At 55.8% G+C, this 13,300-nt stretch overlaps 1 protein-coding gene across 2 annotated transcripts in view; it reads right to left on the reverse strand.

Moving 5' to 3' along the window:
- KCNAB2 (potassium voltage-gated channel subfamily A regulatory beta subunit 2) overlaps positions 1 to 13,300 on the reverse strand; it is a 95,099-nt gene that overhangs the window by 43,399 nt on the left and 38,400 nt on the right. Inside the window, exons 2-3 of one of the 2 annotated variants that reach the window (XM_082469544.1) lie at positions 9,830 to 9,958; positions 8,579 to 8,620 (exon numbers count right to left, since the gene is read on the reverse strand). In XM_082469544.1, the coding sequence (XP_082325670.1) occupies positions 8,579 to 8,620; positions 9,830 to 9,906 (119 nt within the window). In that variant the 5' untranslated portion in view covers positions 9,907 to 9,958. The remainder of the gene's footprint in view (positions 1 to 8,578; positions 8,621 to 9,829; positions 9,959 to 13,300) is intronic. The other variant, XM_082469545.1, reaches the window with a different exon arrangement.

The raw sequence follows: 13,300 nt of genomic DNA on the forward strand, positions 1-13,300 counted from the left end.
GCCCCCAGAGTGGAAGACTTCACGGCACCCCCTGGAGGTGTTCCCAGGGTAAAACCAGGTACAGGGCCGTCCCGGGAAGCAGCATAAGCACACCTGTCGCTGAAGCAAACTCCAGTGTGATTTTGCCAAGGGGCATCGCGTCCCCAGGAAGGCCCTATTTGTTGGTTCACAGCCTGGTAAAGGGACATGTTATCCACATGTGCATTCTCTGCTTGTACGAAGCGCCATTGCACCAGCACAGTTCTTTGGGCTCCATGCTCAAATTAATTATGTCACAATCGACGAGTTTTTGCAATAGAAACACTGAGCGGATGCATTTAAGGAGGGAGTGAAGCGGGGGAGGGAACAGGTTTGGAAACTGCAAAGCTTAAATGTTAAGAACCATTGCTAAATCGTCGTCTGAAAGGATGATTACACTTGGAAACTAAAAACATAAATGTCCATCAGTAGGAAATCGGGTATGTAAATGATGGCTCATCCATAGAATGGAAATCTGTGCAGCCACGTGGGGTGTCTCCACGTGGACTGATAGGCAATGAGTCCCAGGAGACAGCGTCAAGAAAGGAAAGGAGAGGGGAACACGTGTGTGCACAGAATGCTGCCCTTGTGTCAATTCACGCGCACACGTGAGTAGCTCAGTGAAGGGCCGGCGTCACAGCTGTGCGTCCACATCCTGCAGTGGCTTTGACTGGGCAACACGGACACGGCCGCAGGGGGCAGGGCTGTTCTACAATCCAGGGACTCTCCCCCGCTCCCCCCCGCATCTGACCACGGGCCTCTGCCCCGGCCCAGATGCCTGCACCGTGGCCTCAGAATCGTCATCGTCACCGTCACCGAGGTGAGATGCGTCTTTTCAGCTGGGTCAGCTGGACCCTGGAGCCCAGCCCTCGAACTGGAGGAACCAGCACTGTCCCCACCTCTGCCCTAAGGGAAAACAAGTTCCATTATCCCTGCGAAGGGCTGGGCAGGCTGCCCTGGGGGCTGAGGCAGCTGCAGAGTCCCTAGGGCGGAGAGGGCGTTGGGGTCGCCTGGGCTGGTCCTTCCTCAGGTGAGCTCTCCATCCCCAGTTCGTATCCCCCTTTCTCCATGGCAGGTATCATCACCTGACGACGTGCTTCTGTCCTCTCTAGTCATCTTGTTTGTTGCATCTGACCCCCTGAAGGTCAGGTCCAGGAGGGCAGGGACTTTTCCATCTACTTTCACTGCTGCACCCTCAGCTCCCGAAGTAGTAACTGGGTATTTCCCTGGCCGTGCCGGCAGCACCTGGAGGGGCTGGGCTGGCCCCCTGACTCAGGCCAAGGTTCTCTGCAGGCTGCCTTCTCCTGGACCAGGACTTGCATCACCACAGCTCAGACCCACAGGGGGGCCCAGAACCTCTAGCATCCCCCAAGGATTTGGACTAAGGTCTCTGAGGGATGCTTTTGCAGGACACGAAAATACCCACCTTCCAGGAGAATCATTCTGGGGCAGCAGAGGGGGCCCAGGCTCGGTGGGGGTGGGTGGGTTTGACCTTGGACGTGGCACCATGGACGCCCACAGGTAGCAACGCTAGCTCCCTCCCTCCCTCCTCCCCTCCAAGTGCACGCTGCCCACTACCCATCAGGCAGCTGCTTCAAAGGTGTCTGTGTGGCCTGCGTGGGGCAAAAGCAGGCCAGTCCTGGCTTCCCTGGGGGTCCGTGTTCAGAGAGAACAGCCGGGCAAGCAGCAGTTACGGGGTGCTTCCCGAAGAGCAGGACCCACCTCAGACGCGACCGTTCCCAGCCAGGCCCAGCCAGGCTGAGATCAATAGCCATTAGAGCTTTCAAGACATGACCCGCAAAAAGCAATCCTGGTCTGACCTGGCTCTGGAAATCTAGCCCTGGCCCCAGAGCTGCCATGCCAGTGCGGCTGAGTGCCCTGCTTCTGGACAGGGGCAGCCCTGTCCAGTGGGTGTGTCACCCACGTGGTGAGACCCAGGCAGGCACCTGCACCGCTCCGAGCCTCAGTCTCCACGTCTGTGAAGTGGGATGAGCAGAGGCCTATTGTGCAGGCTGCCTTGGGCTGCACGGGACCGGCCTGGAAAACTGGACAGGGGCTGGCCTCGCCGTGGGAGCATGCCACGTGTGGGACGTGGCCACCAACCACGAGGTGTGGACCGCGGCACCAGTTATGATAAGTGGCGTGAGGACAAAATACACAAAAGGGGGTGGAGGGGAGGTGGGTGGGCCAGCGGGGGCCTCTCTAGAGGCTGCACGTGAACATGGGCCTGAGTGATTCGAGGGAGCCGTGTAGGATGAAATGTGGACGTTATCCATCGCCCCTGCTCTGGCGGAGACACACATCCCTAATGAGATGGGTGCAGTGGGTGCGTCCAGGACTTGGAGGGCGCCTCTCTGTGGGGCTGGGGTCCCTCCTGCCTGGGATCTCTCCTCGTCTCGAGTTATAGCGGCCTTGGGAGGGGCCCCTGGGTGGGGCAGGGCCAGCAGCCACATGGAGGGAGCCCAGAGCCTCCTGCTGGATGTGAGGGTCCTGGTGGCGCAGGGCAGGCTTGGGCCAGGGGACCCGTGGGAGGAGGGGTGGGCCGTGGGCAAGCACGGTGGCCCCTGACCTGGGGTGGAGGGTGAGGACCTGGTGTCCACAAGGGGGTCTGTGACCGGAGGGCCGAGCACAGCTAGGAAGGGACTGGGAAGCGTTCATCCTCCTAAAGTCCTCGAGGGCGGGGGAGGAAGGACACAGAGGGACTCGGACGGTCACCAATGCTGTCCAGCGGGAGAGGACGGCGTAGTAAGCCGGCTTCCTCCGCAGGTGAGCAGGGCTGGGTCCCTGGATGAGGGGCCCCTCGAAGACTCCCCTTGTTGGGGCTCCTGCCTTGGCCACCTGGCTTCTCAGGGACCCCGACCTCTCGCTCCTCCTCTTTGCCATACTGCCCCCCCATCTCAGGAAAAATCAGCCGTCTTTAATAGCCATCACTAATTACAGAGCCTACAGGGCCCTCCCCGTGCTGGGGCCTGCCTTTTGCAAATCTATTCCTGTGGACGGGGGTCTGGGGAATTCACGCGAATGAGCCGCGTGACATGGAAAAATGGAAAGAGACATTAACCTCGTTAAGTCCGTGGGAATCGCGACCTTGCTGAAGAGCCTTCCACCTGGAATTCCTGAACTGAGGTCTGTTTACTGAAAGCCACCAAAACACGAGACATGGGATCCGGAAGGAATCCGGAAAGTCTCTTTGAAACGGCGACATGTGTCTCGACACCGGAGAAACCGGCCTAAGTTCCTAAAGCGGGAGCGCGGAGGGCAGCGGCTCGAAATCATTCCGGAGCGCGGCTCGAAAATGCACAGCATCGCGTCAGGGCAAAAACAAAATTATTTTTGCTCGAGAACCATCAGCAAACCAAGGCCCAAAGAAGCAGCCCCCGGCCCTCTCAGGCCTGTGTTTCGAAACAGACCTTTCAGACAGCACCCAGCCTCCTGCTGCCATTCTCAGGGGGGAAACTTGAAAATGCTGGATCTTAGTGGGGAACCCGACAGGGTACCAGCTGCAGCCCAGGTCTCCCCGGATGGGAGAGCAGCAGGGTTGGGAGGCAAGCAGGCTCAAGCGGCAGAACGCCCACCCTCCTTCCTCCCGTGGTTACCTAGGGCTGGCTTTTTTTTTTTTTTTTTTTTTTGAGGTTTTCCGCTTTGAAAACACAGAGGGTCTAATTTCTGATCAGCCAAACGCATCCCCAAAAGCTGTCCCTGTCATTTCTGTTCCCGGGATGCTTGTTCCCCAGCAGCATTCCCCCCACCAAGAAGGCAGCTGCCACTTGTCTCCTGGAGCTGAAGGGATGAAGGGACCACTCACCTGCCTTGCTGGCGTCTGCTGGTTAAAAGGGACACAGTCTAGTTTATTAGGGTTCACAAGGCGTTTAAGGAGCTGGTGCAGCAGCTCTCTCATTAGGGAGTGTCACTGCAGAACGTCAGAAGCAATTGGTGAATAAGTCCCACAAGGGTCGGGTTTGGAGGCAGCGAGTCCATTAGTCCTATTAGGGCATCTGCATCTCAGTGAAAGAGGCTGAATTATTCACGAGCGTGCCTCTTCCCCTAAAAGCCTGGGGAGTGTGGTTCCGCGGTGCAGCCTGGCAAGGCAGCCTCCTGCGTGCTGGCTGGGAGGGGGCACCGGCTGGGGTCCTGCCATCCCCTCGGGTGCACACCCTCTGCCTCGAGACCTGACCCTGGGAACCGCAGGTGGAGAGGCGCAGGCTGTGCTTTCTGGTATTTGAGGACGGGACCCAGGCTTGCGGCTGCCGTCCCACCTTGTTCTTAACTGTCTGCAAGCAGGGGAGCCCCGAGGCCCCACGGCACGTGACCACCACCCACAGTGAAGGGGTTGAGGTCTGGCAAGACGCACCCTCAGCACACGCAGACGGATGCCCCACCTCCCTTCCACCGGGACGTGCCCCAGATTGTACGTCCTATACTGCCAGGACCTATAAATGGCTGGAAGGTTCCTGCAGTTTGCTATTTGGACACCACACTGCTTCTCTCTCCAGGTGGGGGCATGGAGACCCTTCCTCACAGTCCTGACCTGAGGTTTGGAAAACGTTTTGAGGCTGAGCCCTGGGGTGATGTTATGCTGAGCCCCCGTTCCGGGTTCATGACCGCAGGGGCCCTTCGTGTCATACTAGGATCGCCCCAAAGTCTCAGCATGACACTATCCTCTAGCTGAGAAATTGTGCCGGTGCCTGTGGGATTCTGAATGGAGGCTGAGCTGATTACCCCATGACAAACCTGCTAACGGGGTGGCTACAAGGGGTGGGGGGGATCACTTCGCCAGATCTGGAGTAGAAAGAAATGAGAGGCCGGGGGAGGACATGGAACCGGAGGTAACTGGTAGTGGGTGATGATCTGGAAAGGCCTTCGTGATGGACTTGGGATCGTTTTTCTTTTCCTTTTAAAAAAATTTATTTATTTTGGCTGCACCACTCACCTTGCGGGGTCTTAGTCCCCTGACCAGGGATCGAACCTACGCCTTCTGAAGTGGAAGCACAGAGTCCTAACCACTGGACCACCAGGGAATTCCCTGGGATGGTTTTTCTTAAAGGCTGAAGCCCACTGTCAGGTTCCATGTCACGTGTCACCCCCTGGCTGGAAGTGGCCGTAGTGGGCCTCATTGCTGGGTGGTGGTCATCAGCCTGACATGCCTGGAATGAGGCTCATCTCCTTCCCCTGTGGCACCGTTTCCCTCTCATCACGTTGTCCCTCTCAGCGCCTGCACCTCAGACACCAAGCCCCATGGACGTGGCTCCTGGTACCCTTCACTCTCTCTTCCTGTGGCTCCTGTGGTTCAGCCCTTCTCCATCTCTCCTGGCTCCTCATCCAGCATCTCCATCCCCTGTCTCACTTCCTGCTACCAGGCTTCCTTCCTGCAGCAGAGCCCTGCCCCCTGCCCTGCTCTAACACCATCGATGGCTCCCCAGTGCCCACTGAATGCCGTGGGCACAGGCTCCTCTGCTTGGCATTCCTGGCCCTCCCTCCTCAGACCCCCAGCTGCCTCTACAGTCTGGCCTCTGTTTACTCTCCATCCTGTCCTGTCCCTGATGGCCCAGATGGTGTGACCGCTACTTCCTGTTCTCAGGAAGCCTCTCCAAGCTGTGCTCAGGCTGTCGCATCTACTGGAATGTTCTTCCTGGTGTCTGTTGAATTCTGTCCAGTCTTCAAGGTCCAGCCCAAAGGTTCTATGCAGCCTTCCCTGACTCTCAGCTGGCTGTGACCCCTCCCTCCTCGGAACGCCACCAACTCTCTGGACTCTCCCATGACCCACTATTTTTTTTTTTTAATTTATTTTATTTTTGGCTGCATTGGGTCTCCGTTGCTGTGCGTGGGCTTTCTCTAGTTTTGGAGAGCGGGGGCTACTCTTCGTTGTTGTGTGTGGGCTTCTCATTGTCGTGGCTTCTCTTGTTGCAGAACACAGGCTCTAGGCGTGCGGGCTTCAGTAGTTGTGGCACGTGGGCTCAGTAGTTGTGGCTCGTGGGCTCTAGAGCACAGGCTCAGTAGTTGTGGTGCACGGGCTTAGTTGCTCTGCGGCATGTGGGATCTTCCTGTACCAGGGCTCGAACCCATGTCCCCTGCATTGGCAGGCGGATTCTTAACCACTGCGCCACCAGGGAAGCCCCCCATGACCCACTTTGCCTCCTAGATACTGTTAGAATGATTTGGGTTCAGAGTAGATTGCACTACCGTGGCCGATCCTTTCCACCTCTCTGCGTCATGTGACCATGATTCCTCCCATGGGTCGGGGGGGTGGGAGTATATTTTCCCCTTGGCATTGGGCTTGGTCATGAGCATGCTTTGGCCAAAAGAATGAGCAGAAGTGACTGTACCAATTCTAACCGTCGGCCTTCAGAGACAGTTGTGTTTCTGCTGTTTTCTCTGGCACTGCTGCCATGAGAAGAGGCCTGGGATGGTCCCTGGTTAGGAAGGACGGAGAGATGGTGAACACCAGCGTCCAGCCTGCAGCTCAGAGACCAACCCAGCTAAGCCCAGCCTAGACGAACTGACTCCAGTCAACCCACAGACATATGAGCAAGGAATCAATGGTTATTGTTGCTGCCCCTGCGACTTGGGGTAGTTTGTTATGCGGCCTCCTGTGTAAAAGCTGACAGGTACAGGGTCTTCCCTCCCTTACCCGTCTGTGAGCTGCTCGAGGGCAGGGTCCTGGACACCTTTGCCCTGTTGCTGGCTGACTTAAATAACCATCCAACAGCCGTGTCAGTGCCTGGGTGACGAGGACCCCCCACTGGGAGTGGCACCCAGTTTGCTGAACACAGACCCCACCCCCTTAGAGGTCATCACCAGAGGCCCCAAAAAAGATGCCGAGTGTCTGTGGGAAGTAACCACGCTGGAGACCCAAAGGGCAGGACAGCCAGAGCCTGTGCCATTGAACGTGGAGCTGAGAGGCTGGGGGTGGGTGGTCTTCAGATCTGGAGATTCAGTTCTCCAGCAGAGCATGTCCACGGGGCAAGAAGACCTCATGGGGACCGGACGCTCAGCCAGAGGGGTCGCAGAGGGTAGACCACAGGGTGGATCCAGGGGGTCCAGGGGGCCAGCAAGGGGCGTGGACCACCCTTTCACTTCAACTCGACTTACTTGGCACCTCTTACGGGACCAGCCCTTTCAGCTGGCTGGCCTATTTCGGGGATTTTTCTGCCTGCATGTCTCAGCTCACTCCTTTCCTTCCAGGAGTGAGGCAGGCCCAGGACCTCTGAGGATGCAGCTCAAGTGCATGTTTGGTTTCAAGGATTCAAGTGCATGTTTGGTTTCAAGGATTCAGTTTGAATCCTTGTGGACGGATGGCAAACATTCATTCTGGCATATTATGCCATACATACATACATACACACACACACACATACATACACACATACATACGTATATGATGATAAACACTTCATTCAATAAGAGCATTTGCAAGCTCAGACCTAACTTTTTCAAGCAAGACCTTATCTAGCAAAAATTCCAGTAGAATCAAAGATTCGCTCGTCCCTTTAGAGCTCTCGGTAAGGGGTGAGACCTCATGGGAGGCACTGAAGCAATGGCAAAATTAGCCTGAGGACCCAGGCCCACGGTCATGTTCGGAGGTGCCAAGGCTGTGGGAAGGAAAAAGTCACATGGAAATCCAGCGCCGACCCCAGCACCCACTGCCCGAGCGAGGTCCCTGGTGCATCGGCGATAACGGCCCCACAGCTCTGTCACCACTGCGGGTGCACACACCGGGGACCCAGTTCTGGACCGAGAGACCTCCCAGGCCTGGAGGCCAAGACGCACAACAGACACCAGGGCCCTGCCCCCACGAGCCGTACCGAGTGTCCAGCCCCAAAGCTGGCGGAGCTGCCCTGAGGGTTCCGTAAGCCTGGCATGTTCTCAATGGAGGAAAACGTCAAAGTAAATTCCCAGAGTTAGAAATTTTCAAGAGCACGCGTGTCTGTGGTGCACGCCCCACCCCTACAGGTTAGGAAGAGGCTGCACAGAGGGAGGAAGGGACCTGCCTGGGGGGCTTTTGCTGATGGACGTGCCTCGGGCTGGACCTCTGGACGCCGTGTCCCTCTGGTGACAGACTCTCCTCCAGTGGACACATTGTGCTGATTTCCAACAGGAAATGCATCAGAAAGATGCCAGCGCACCCGTCCCGACCCTGGCCTGGGTCCTATCGCAGCCGCACACCCCAGAGAGCTCCATAGGCTACAGATCAGCTCAAATTCAAGGAAACGCGGAGAACACTGGGCTGGGTGCATCGTCTTTCACTCTGATCACCTAAGAAGCACAAAGCTGGGATGACAGGAAAGCACTCGATCTGTCTGAGGGGTGAGGTTTGAAAGGCGATCTGGCGAGAGCTCAGCTCAAATCAAAGTAAATTCTAGACGATGAGCCCACACAACGAGCCCGACTTCACGTCTTTCATCACTATGCCGTGTCGTGGCACCGAGAAGAGGACCAGAGCCTGGATGTTATGGGGGAGTTTTCATGCCTGAGAAATCACCAGCACACCCGGCCTGGGCGACATGGCTCTCCCACCCGCTGCCCTGCTTGCCGGTTGTAGGGAAAACGGAGGGCTCATTACCTGTAAAACTGGAGCTGTCTTTTGGGGCTCCCATACCGAGTACTGCGGACAGCAATGGAGGAGAGAGAAGGAAACAGGGAGAGAAGAGAGAGAAGCCACAGTTGGCATCAACCACGCACAGGGAGGTGCCAGCCCGGGAAGCATCTCTGACGCCCGGCAGCCCCAGCCCCAGCCCCACCCCGCCCTCTCGGGGCTGTCGGAGGATGTGCCCGGGTACCAAGTCTCGGTAGCAGCGCCACCCAGTGGCACAGGGAGGTGGAGGCCCGTTTGTTTGGATGCCAGGCTCCTCTGTGCCTGGCCTCGGTTTGGGTTTCTTTTTTTTCTGGTCACCCCGCGCGGCATGTGGCATCTTAGCTCCCCCACCAGGGATTGAACCCACACCTCCTGCAGGGGAAGGGCAGAGTCTTAACCACTGGACTGCCAGGGAAGTCCCTCTGTTTGGGTTTTCATGAAACATGCTTTTTCAGACCAACGGTTGAAAACCTTCAAACCCAGGAATGCCCATCACCCAACACGCTGGGAAGTCTGCATGTGACCATGGGGTTCTTTTTAGGACCTGGATGCAGGAGGGACGCCCCCATCCCCTGTGGTTTCCATGGACGCTCGCTGTGGCTCAGGCCCTCACAGTTATCTGAAGGTCCAGTGGCTCAAGGACTGGCGGGCCCCAGGGTTCCACTTGTGCCCCAGTCCTTCGTGACAATGATGCCAGCGGCTCCCACCCCGCGCCTTCCCCATGCCCTCCCTGTGGTTCAACCTGGGCTATTTTCCAAACAGAAAGACCCAGGGCTGGGTCTGGAAGTGGGCTCCACAAAGAGGTCAAGGGGGCCCGGTGAGCATTCCACCCTCCGCGGGCTCCACTCAGGCCTGTAAGGCTTGGAGCCTTGCTCAGGGCGTCAGGGGAGCTGGTGGGACCACAGGGGCTACAGGACCTGCAGTGTGTGTGGGATGAGAGAGATGGAAACCGGGAAGCGCCTCTGTTTCCTCCCACGGAATATTTCAGAAGAGTCAGGGACAAGGCAGGCGTCTAATCCTGGCTCCATCCCACCTGGAAAACCTTGGGTTTTTTCTTTGCCATTTTGGTCTTAAAAGCCTCCTTTCCTTGGAGAAAATGCAGGCTTGCGTGCACCTGACAGCCCTGTGGGCTCACTCGGCCCCTCCCTCTGGGTCAAGGGGAGGAGACTGGCCTGTGGACCTCCTCAGAGGTAGCACTGACCCTGGGAGGGCCTGGGTGGGGTGGCACGGGGGCGTCACCTGTAGATCATGCCAGGGGAGCCGGTCTGCCGCAGGGAGAGCCGAGCCGGGGACCCCGTGGTCGATTCCGGATACATGGAGCCGGCCTCACTCTTCCCGACCCACTCCCTTCTTCAAGGAGGGAAGATCCTGGAGGGAGAGTAAAGAAGGAGGGGAGGCGGTTACAAAAAGGCCAATCAGTGTGGCCAGGATGCTCTGTGATCCTGAAGGCCTGGTTCCTTGGGCATCTGCATGTCCCTCATCAGACAGACAGACAGGCCCACGGGGGCTCGGGTGAGGCTGATGGTCGGGTCCGTGACCGTGAAGGATTTCTACTCCTTCTTTCCAAGCCCCCACTCTGCCCCTCCCTGACTGCCTTTCTGAGGTTCTGGGAGCACTTCCTCGTTGCCCAAACTATGCAGAAATGGTGGCTGCAGAGGGAATCTGTGGACTTGGGAATCTAGGCTGTCTTCCCCAGGCCAGGAAGTGGTACCACGGTCACCCAGGGTCATCCTGGATGCCTCACCTCCCTGACCCCTGACTCCTGCCCTGAGGCACCCCCGGGCAAGTGAGGGACACGGATGGGAAACCAGGACCACAGAGGGGAGGGTGCACAGAGCGCCAGGCCTTGTGCGCCTGCTGGAACAGAGCCATCCCCAAGGCCAGTCCAGATGCTGGTCCAGAGGCCCCGGGGAAGGCAGGGTGCACGATGTCCTCACACAGGCTAACAGGATGGGGAACAGGCAGCCAAGGGCAGGCCGGGATGCACGTGCCCTTTACTGGGGGTGCGGCCCACCCCCACCCCTCGCTCTCCTCTCTGGCTTTCCCTGGGCCCAGCTGCTGTGTGGTGACACCTCAACCCCCAGCTCGGGCACTTAGGGATGTTTAATGTCCAGAATTCCGAATCACAGACTTAATCTGCCTGAGTCCCCAGGTGACGTCCGTGTTGTTTGTCCAGGGAACACACTTTGAGGACCCTTGGCCTAAAGCCGAGCTCCCGGACTAGAAGTCGGCAAACTACTGCCGGCAGGCCAAAAATTTCTGTAAATAAGGTTTTATTGGAGGTTCTACCTCCATGCCCATTTGCTTATGAATTGCCCATTTGTGCTACTATGATGGGGTGGGTCGTTGCAATGGAGACCATCTGGCCTGCAAGGCCTAAAATATTTACTACCTGTCCCTTTAAAGGAAAAGTCTGCCGACCCCTGTTCTAGGCTATTCTCTCCCCCACTCTCCAAGATGACACGGCCCAGCACCTCTCTCCTGAAATCACGAACACTTCCTTTCCCGTGTTACCCATAGCTCTTGACTTGATGCTTCCTATTTCCCTAGCATCAGACCCATCCCCCAGCATCAGCACAAGGAACATTCTGCTCCCCTCCCGTCGCTACCGGGTGACCTGGCCACGCCCACGGCACCCACACCCTCTGCCTCGCCCCCATTCAAGGGCATCCTGCAACAGGACTCTCACCCACAAGTCCTTCCTTCTTTACGGAGCAGAGCCATCTGCACACAATCAATTACTACTTCTTCTATCTTGGGACTTCCCTGGTGGTCCAGTGGTTAAGACTCCGCACTTCCACTGCAGGGGCACAGGTTCGATCCCTGGTCAGGGAACTAAGATCCTGCATGCCACGCAGTGTGGCCAAAAACCGCCAAACACCCCCCGCCCCAAAATGACTTCTCCAGATGGAAGGAAAGATGGTGGAGGAGAAGGACGTGCACTCACTCCTTCTTGCGAGAGCACCATCATCACAACTAACTGCTGAACAATCATTGACAAGAAGACACTGGAACTCACTGAAAAAGATACCCCACATCCAAAGACAAAGGAGAAGCCACAATAAGATGGTAGGAGGGGTGCAATCACGATAAAATCAAATCTTATAACCGCTGGGTGGGTGACTCACAGACTGGCGAACACTTATACCACAGAAGTTCACCCACTGGAGTGAAGGTTCTGAGCCCCACCTCAGGCTTCCCAACCTGGGGGTCTGGCAACGGAGGAGGAATTCCTAGAGAATCAGACTTTGAAGGCTAGCGGGATTTGACTGCAGGACTTCGACAGGACTGGGGGAAACAGAGAGTCCACACTTGGAGGGCACACACAAAGTAGTGTGCGCATTGGGACCCAGGGGGAAGGAGCAGTGACCCCATAGGAGGCTGAAGCAGACCTACCAGCTAGTGTTGGAGGGTCTCCTGCAGAGGCAGGGGGCAGCTGTGGCTCACTGCGAGTACAAGGACACTGGCAGCAGAAGTTCTGGGAAGTACTCCTTGGCATGAGCCCTCCCGGAGTCTGCCATTAGCCCCAACAAAGAGACTGCAGACTCCAGGGCTGGGTCGCCTAAGGCCAAACAACCAACAGGGAGGGAACTCAGCCCCACCCATTAGCAGACAAGCAGATTAAAGTTTTACTGAGCTCTGCCCACCAGAGCAGCACCCAGCTCTACCCACCACCAGTCCCTCCCATCAGGAAACTTGCACAAGCCTCTTAGATAGCCTCATCCACCAGAGGGCAGACAGCAGAAGCAAGAAGAACTACAACCCTGCAGCCTGCGGAAGGAAAACCACAATCAGAGAAAGATAGACAAGATGAAAAGGCAGAGGGCTATGTACCAGATGAAGAAACAAGATAACCCCAGAAACAATTAAATGAAGTGGAGATAGGCAACCTTCCAGAAAAAGAATTCAGAATAATGATAGTGAAGATGATCCAGGACCTCAGAAAAAGAATGGAGGCAAAGATGGAGAAGATGCAAGAAATGTTTAACAAAGACCTAGAAGAATTAAAGAACAAACAAACAGGAATGAACAATACAATAACGGAAATGAAAAATACACTAGAAGGAATCAATAGTAGAATAACTGAAGCAGAAGAACTGATAAGTGACCTGGAAGACAGAATGGTGGAAATCACTGCCACAGAAAAGAATAAAGAAAAAAGAATGAAAATAAATGAAGACAGCCTAAGAGACCTCTGGGACAACATTAAATGCACCAACATTCACATTATAGGGGTCCCAGAAGGAGAAGAGAGAGAGAAAGGAACTGAGAAAATATTTGAAGGCATTACAGTCGGAAACTTCCTTAACATAGGAAAGGAAATAGGCGCCCAAGTCCAGGAAGCACAGAGAGTCCCAGGCAGGATAAACCCAAGGAGAAACACACTGAGAGACATAGTAATCAAACTGACAAAAATTAAAGACAAAGAAAAATTATTAAAAGCAACAAGAGAAAAACGACAAAAACATACAAGCGAACTCCCATAAGGTTAACAGCTGATTTCTCAGCAGAAACTCTGCAAGCCAGAAGGGAGCATGATATATTTAAAGTGATGAAAGGGAAGAACCTACAACCAAGAATACTCTACCCAGCAAGGATCTCATTCATATTGACAGAGAAATCAAAAGTTTTACAGACAAGCAAAAGCTAAGAGAATTCAGCACCACCAAACCAGCTTTACAACAAATGCTTAAGGAACTTCTCTAAGTG

The sequence above is a fragment of the Balaenoptera physalus genome (genome assembly GCF_965194825.1).
Source record: "Balaenoptera physalus genome assembly, chromosome: 1".
Classification (NCBI taxonomy): domain Eukaryota; kingdom Metazoa; phylum Chordata; class Mammalia; order Artiodactyla; family Balaenopteridae; genus Balaenoptera; species Balaenoptera physalus.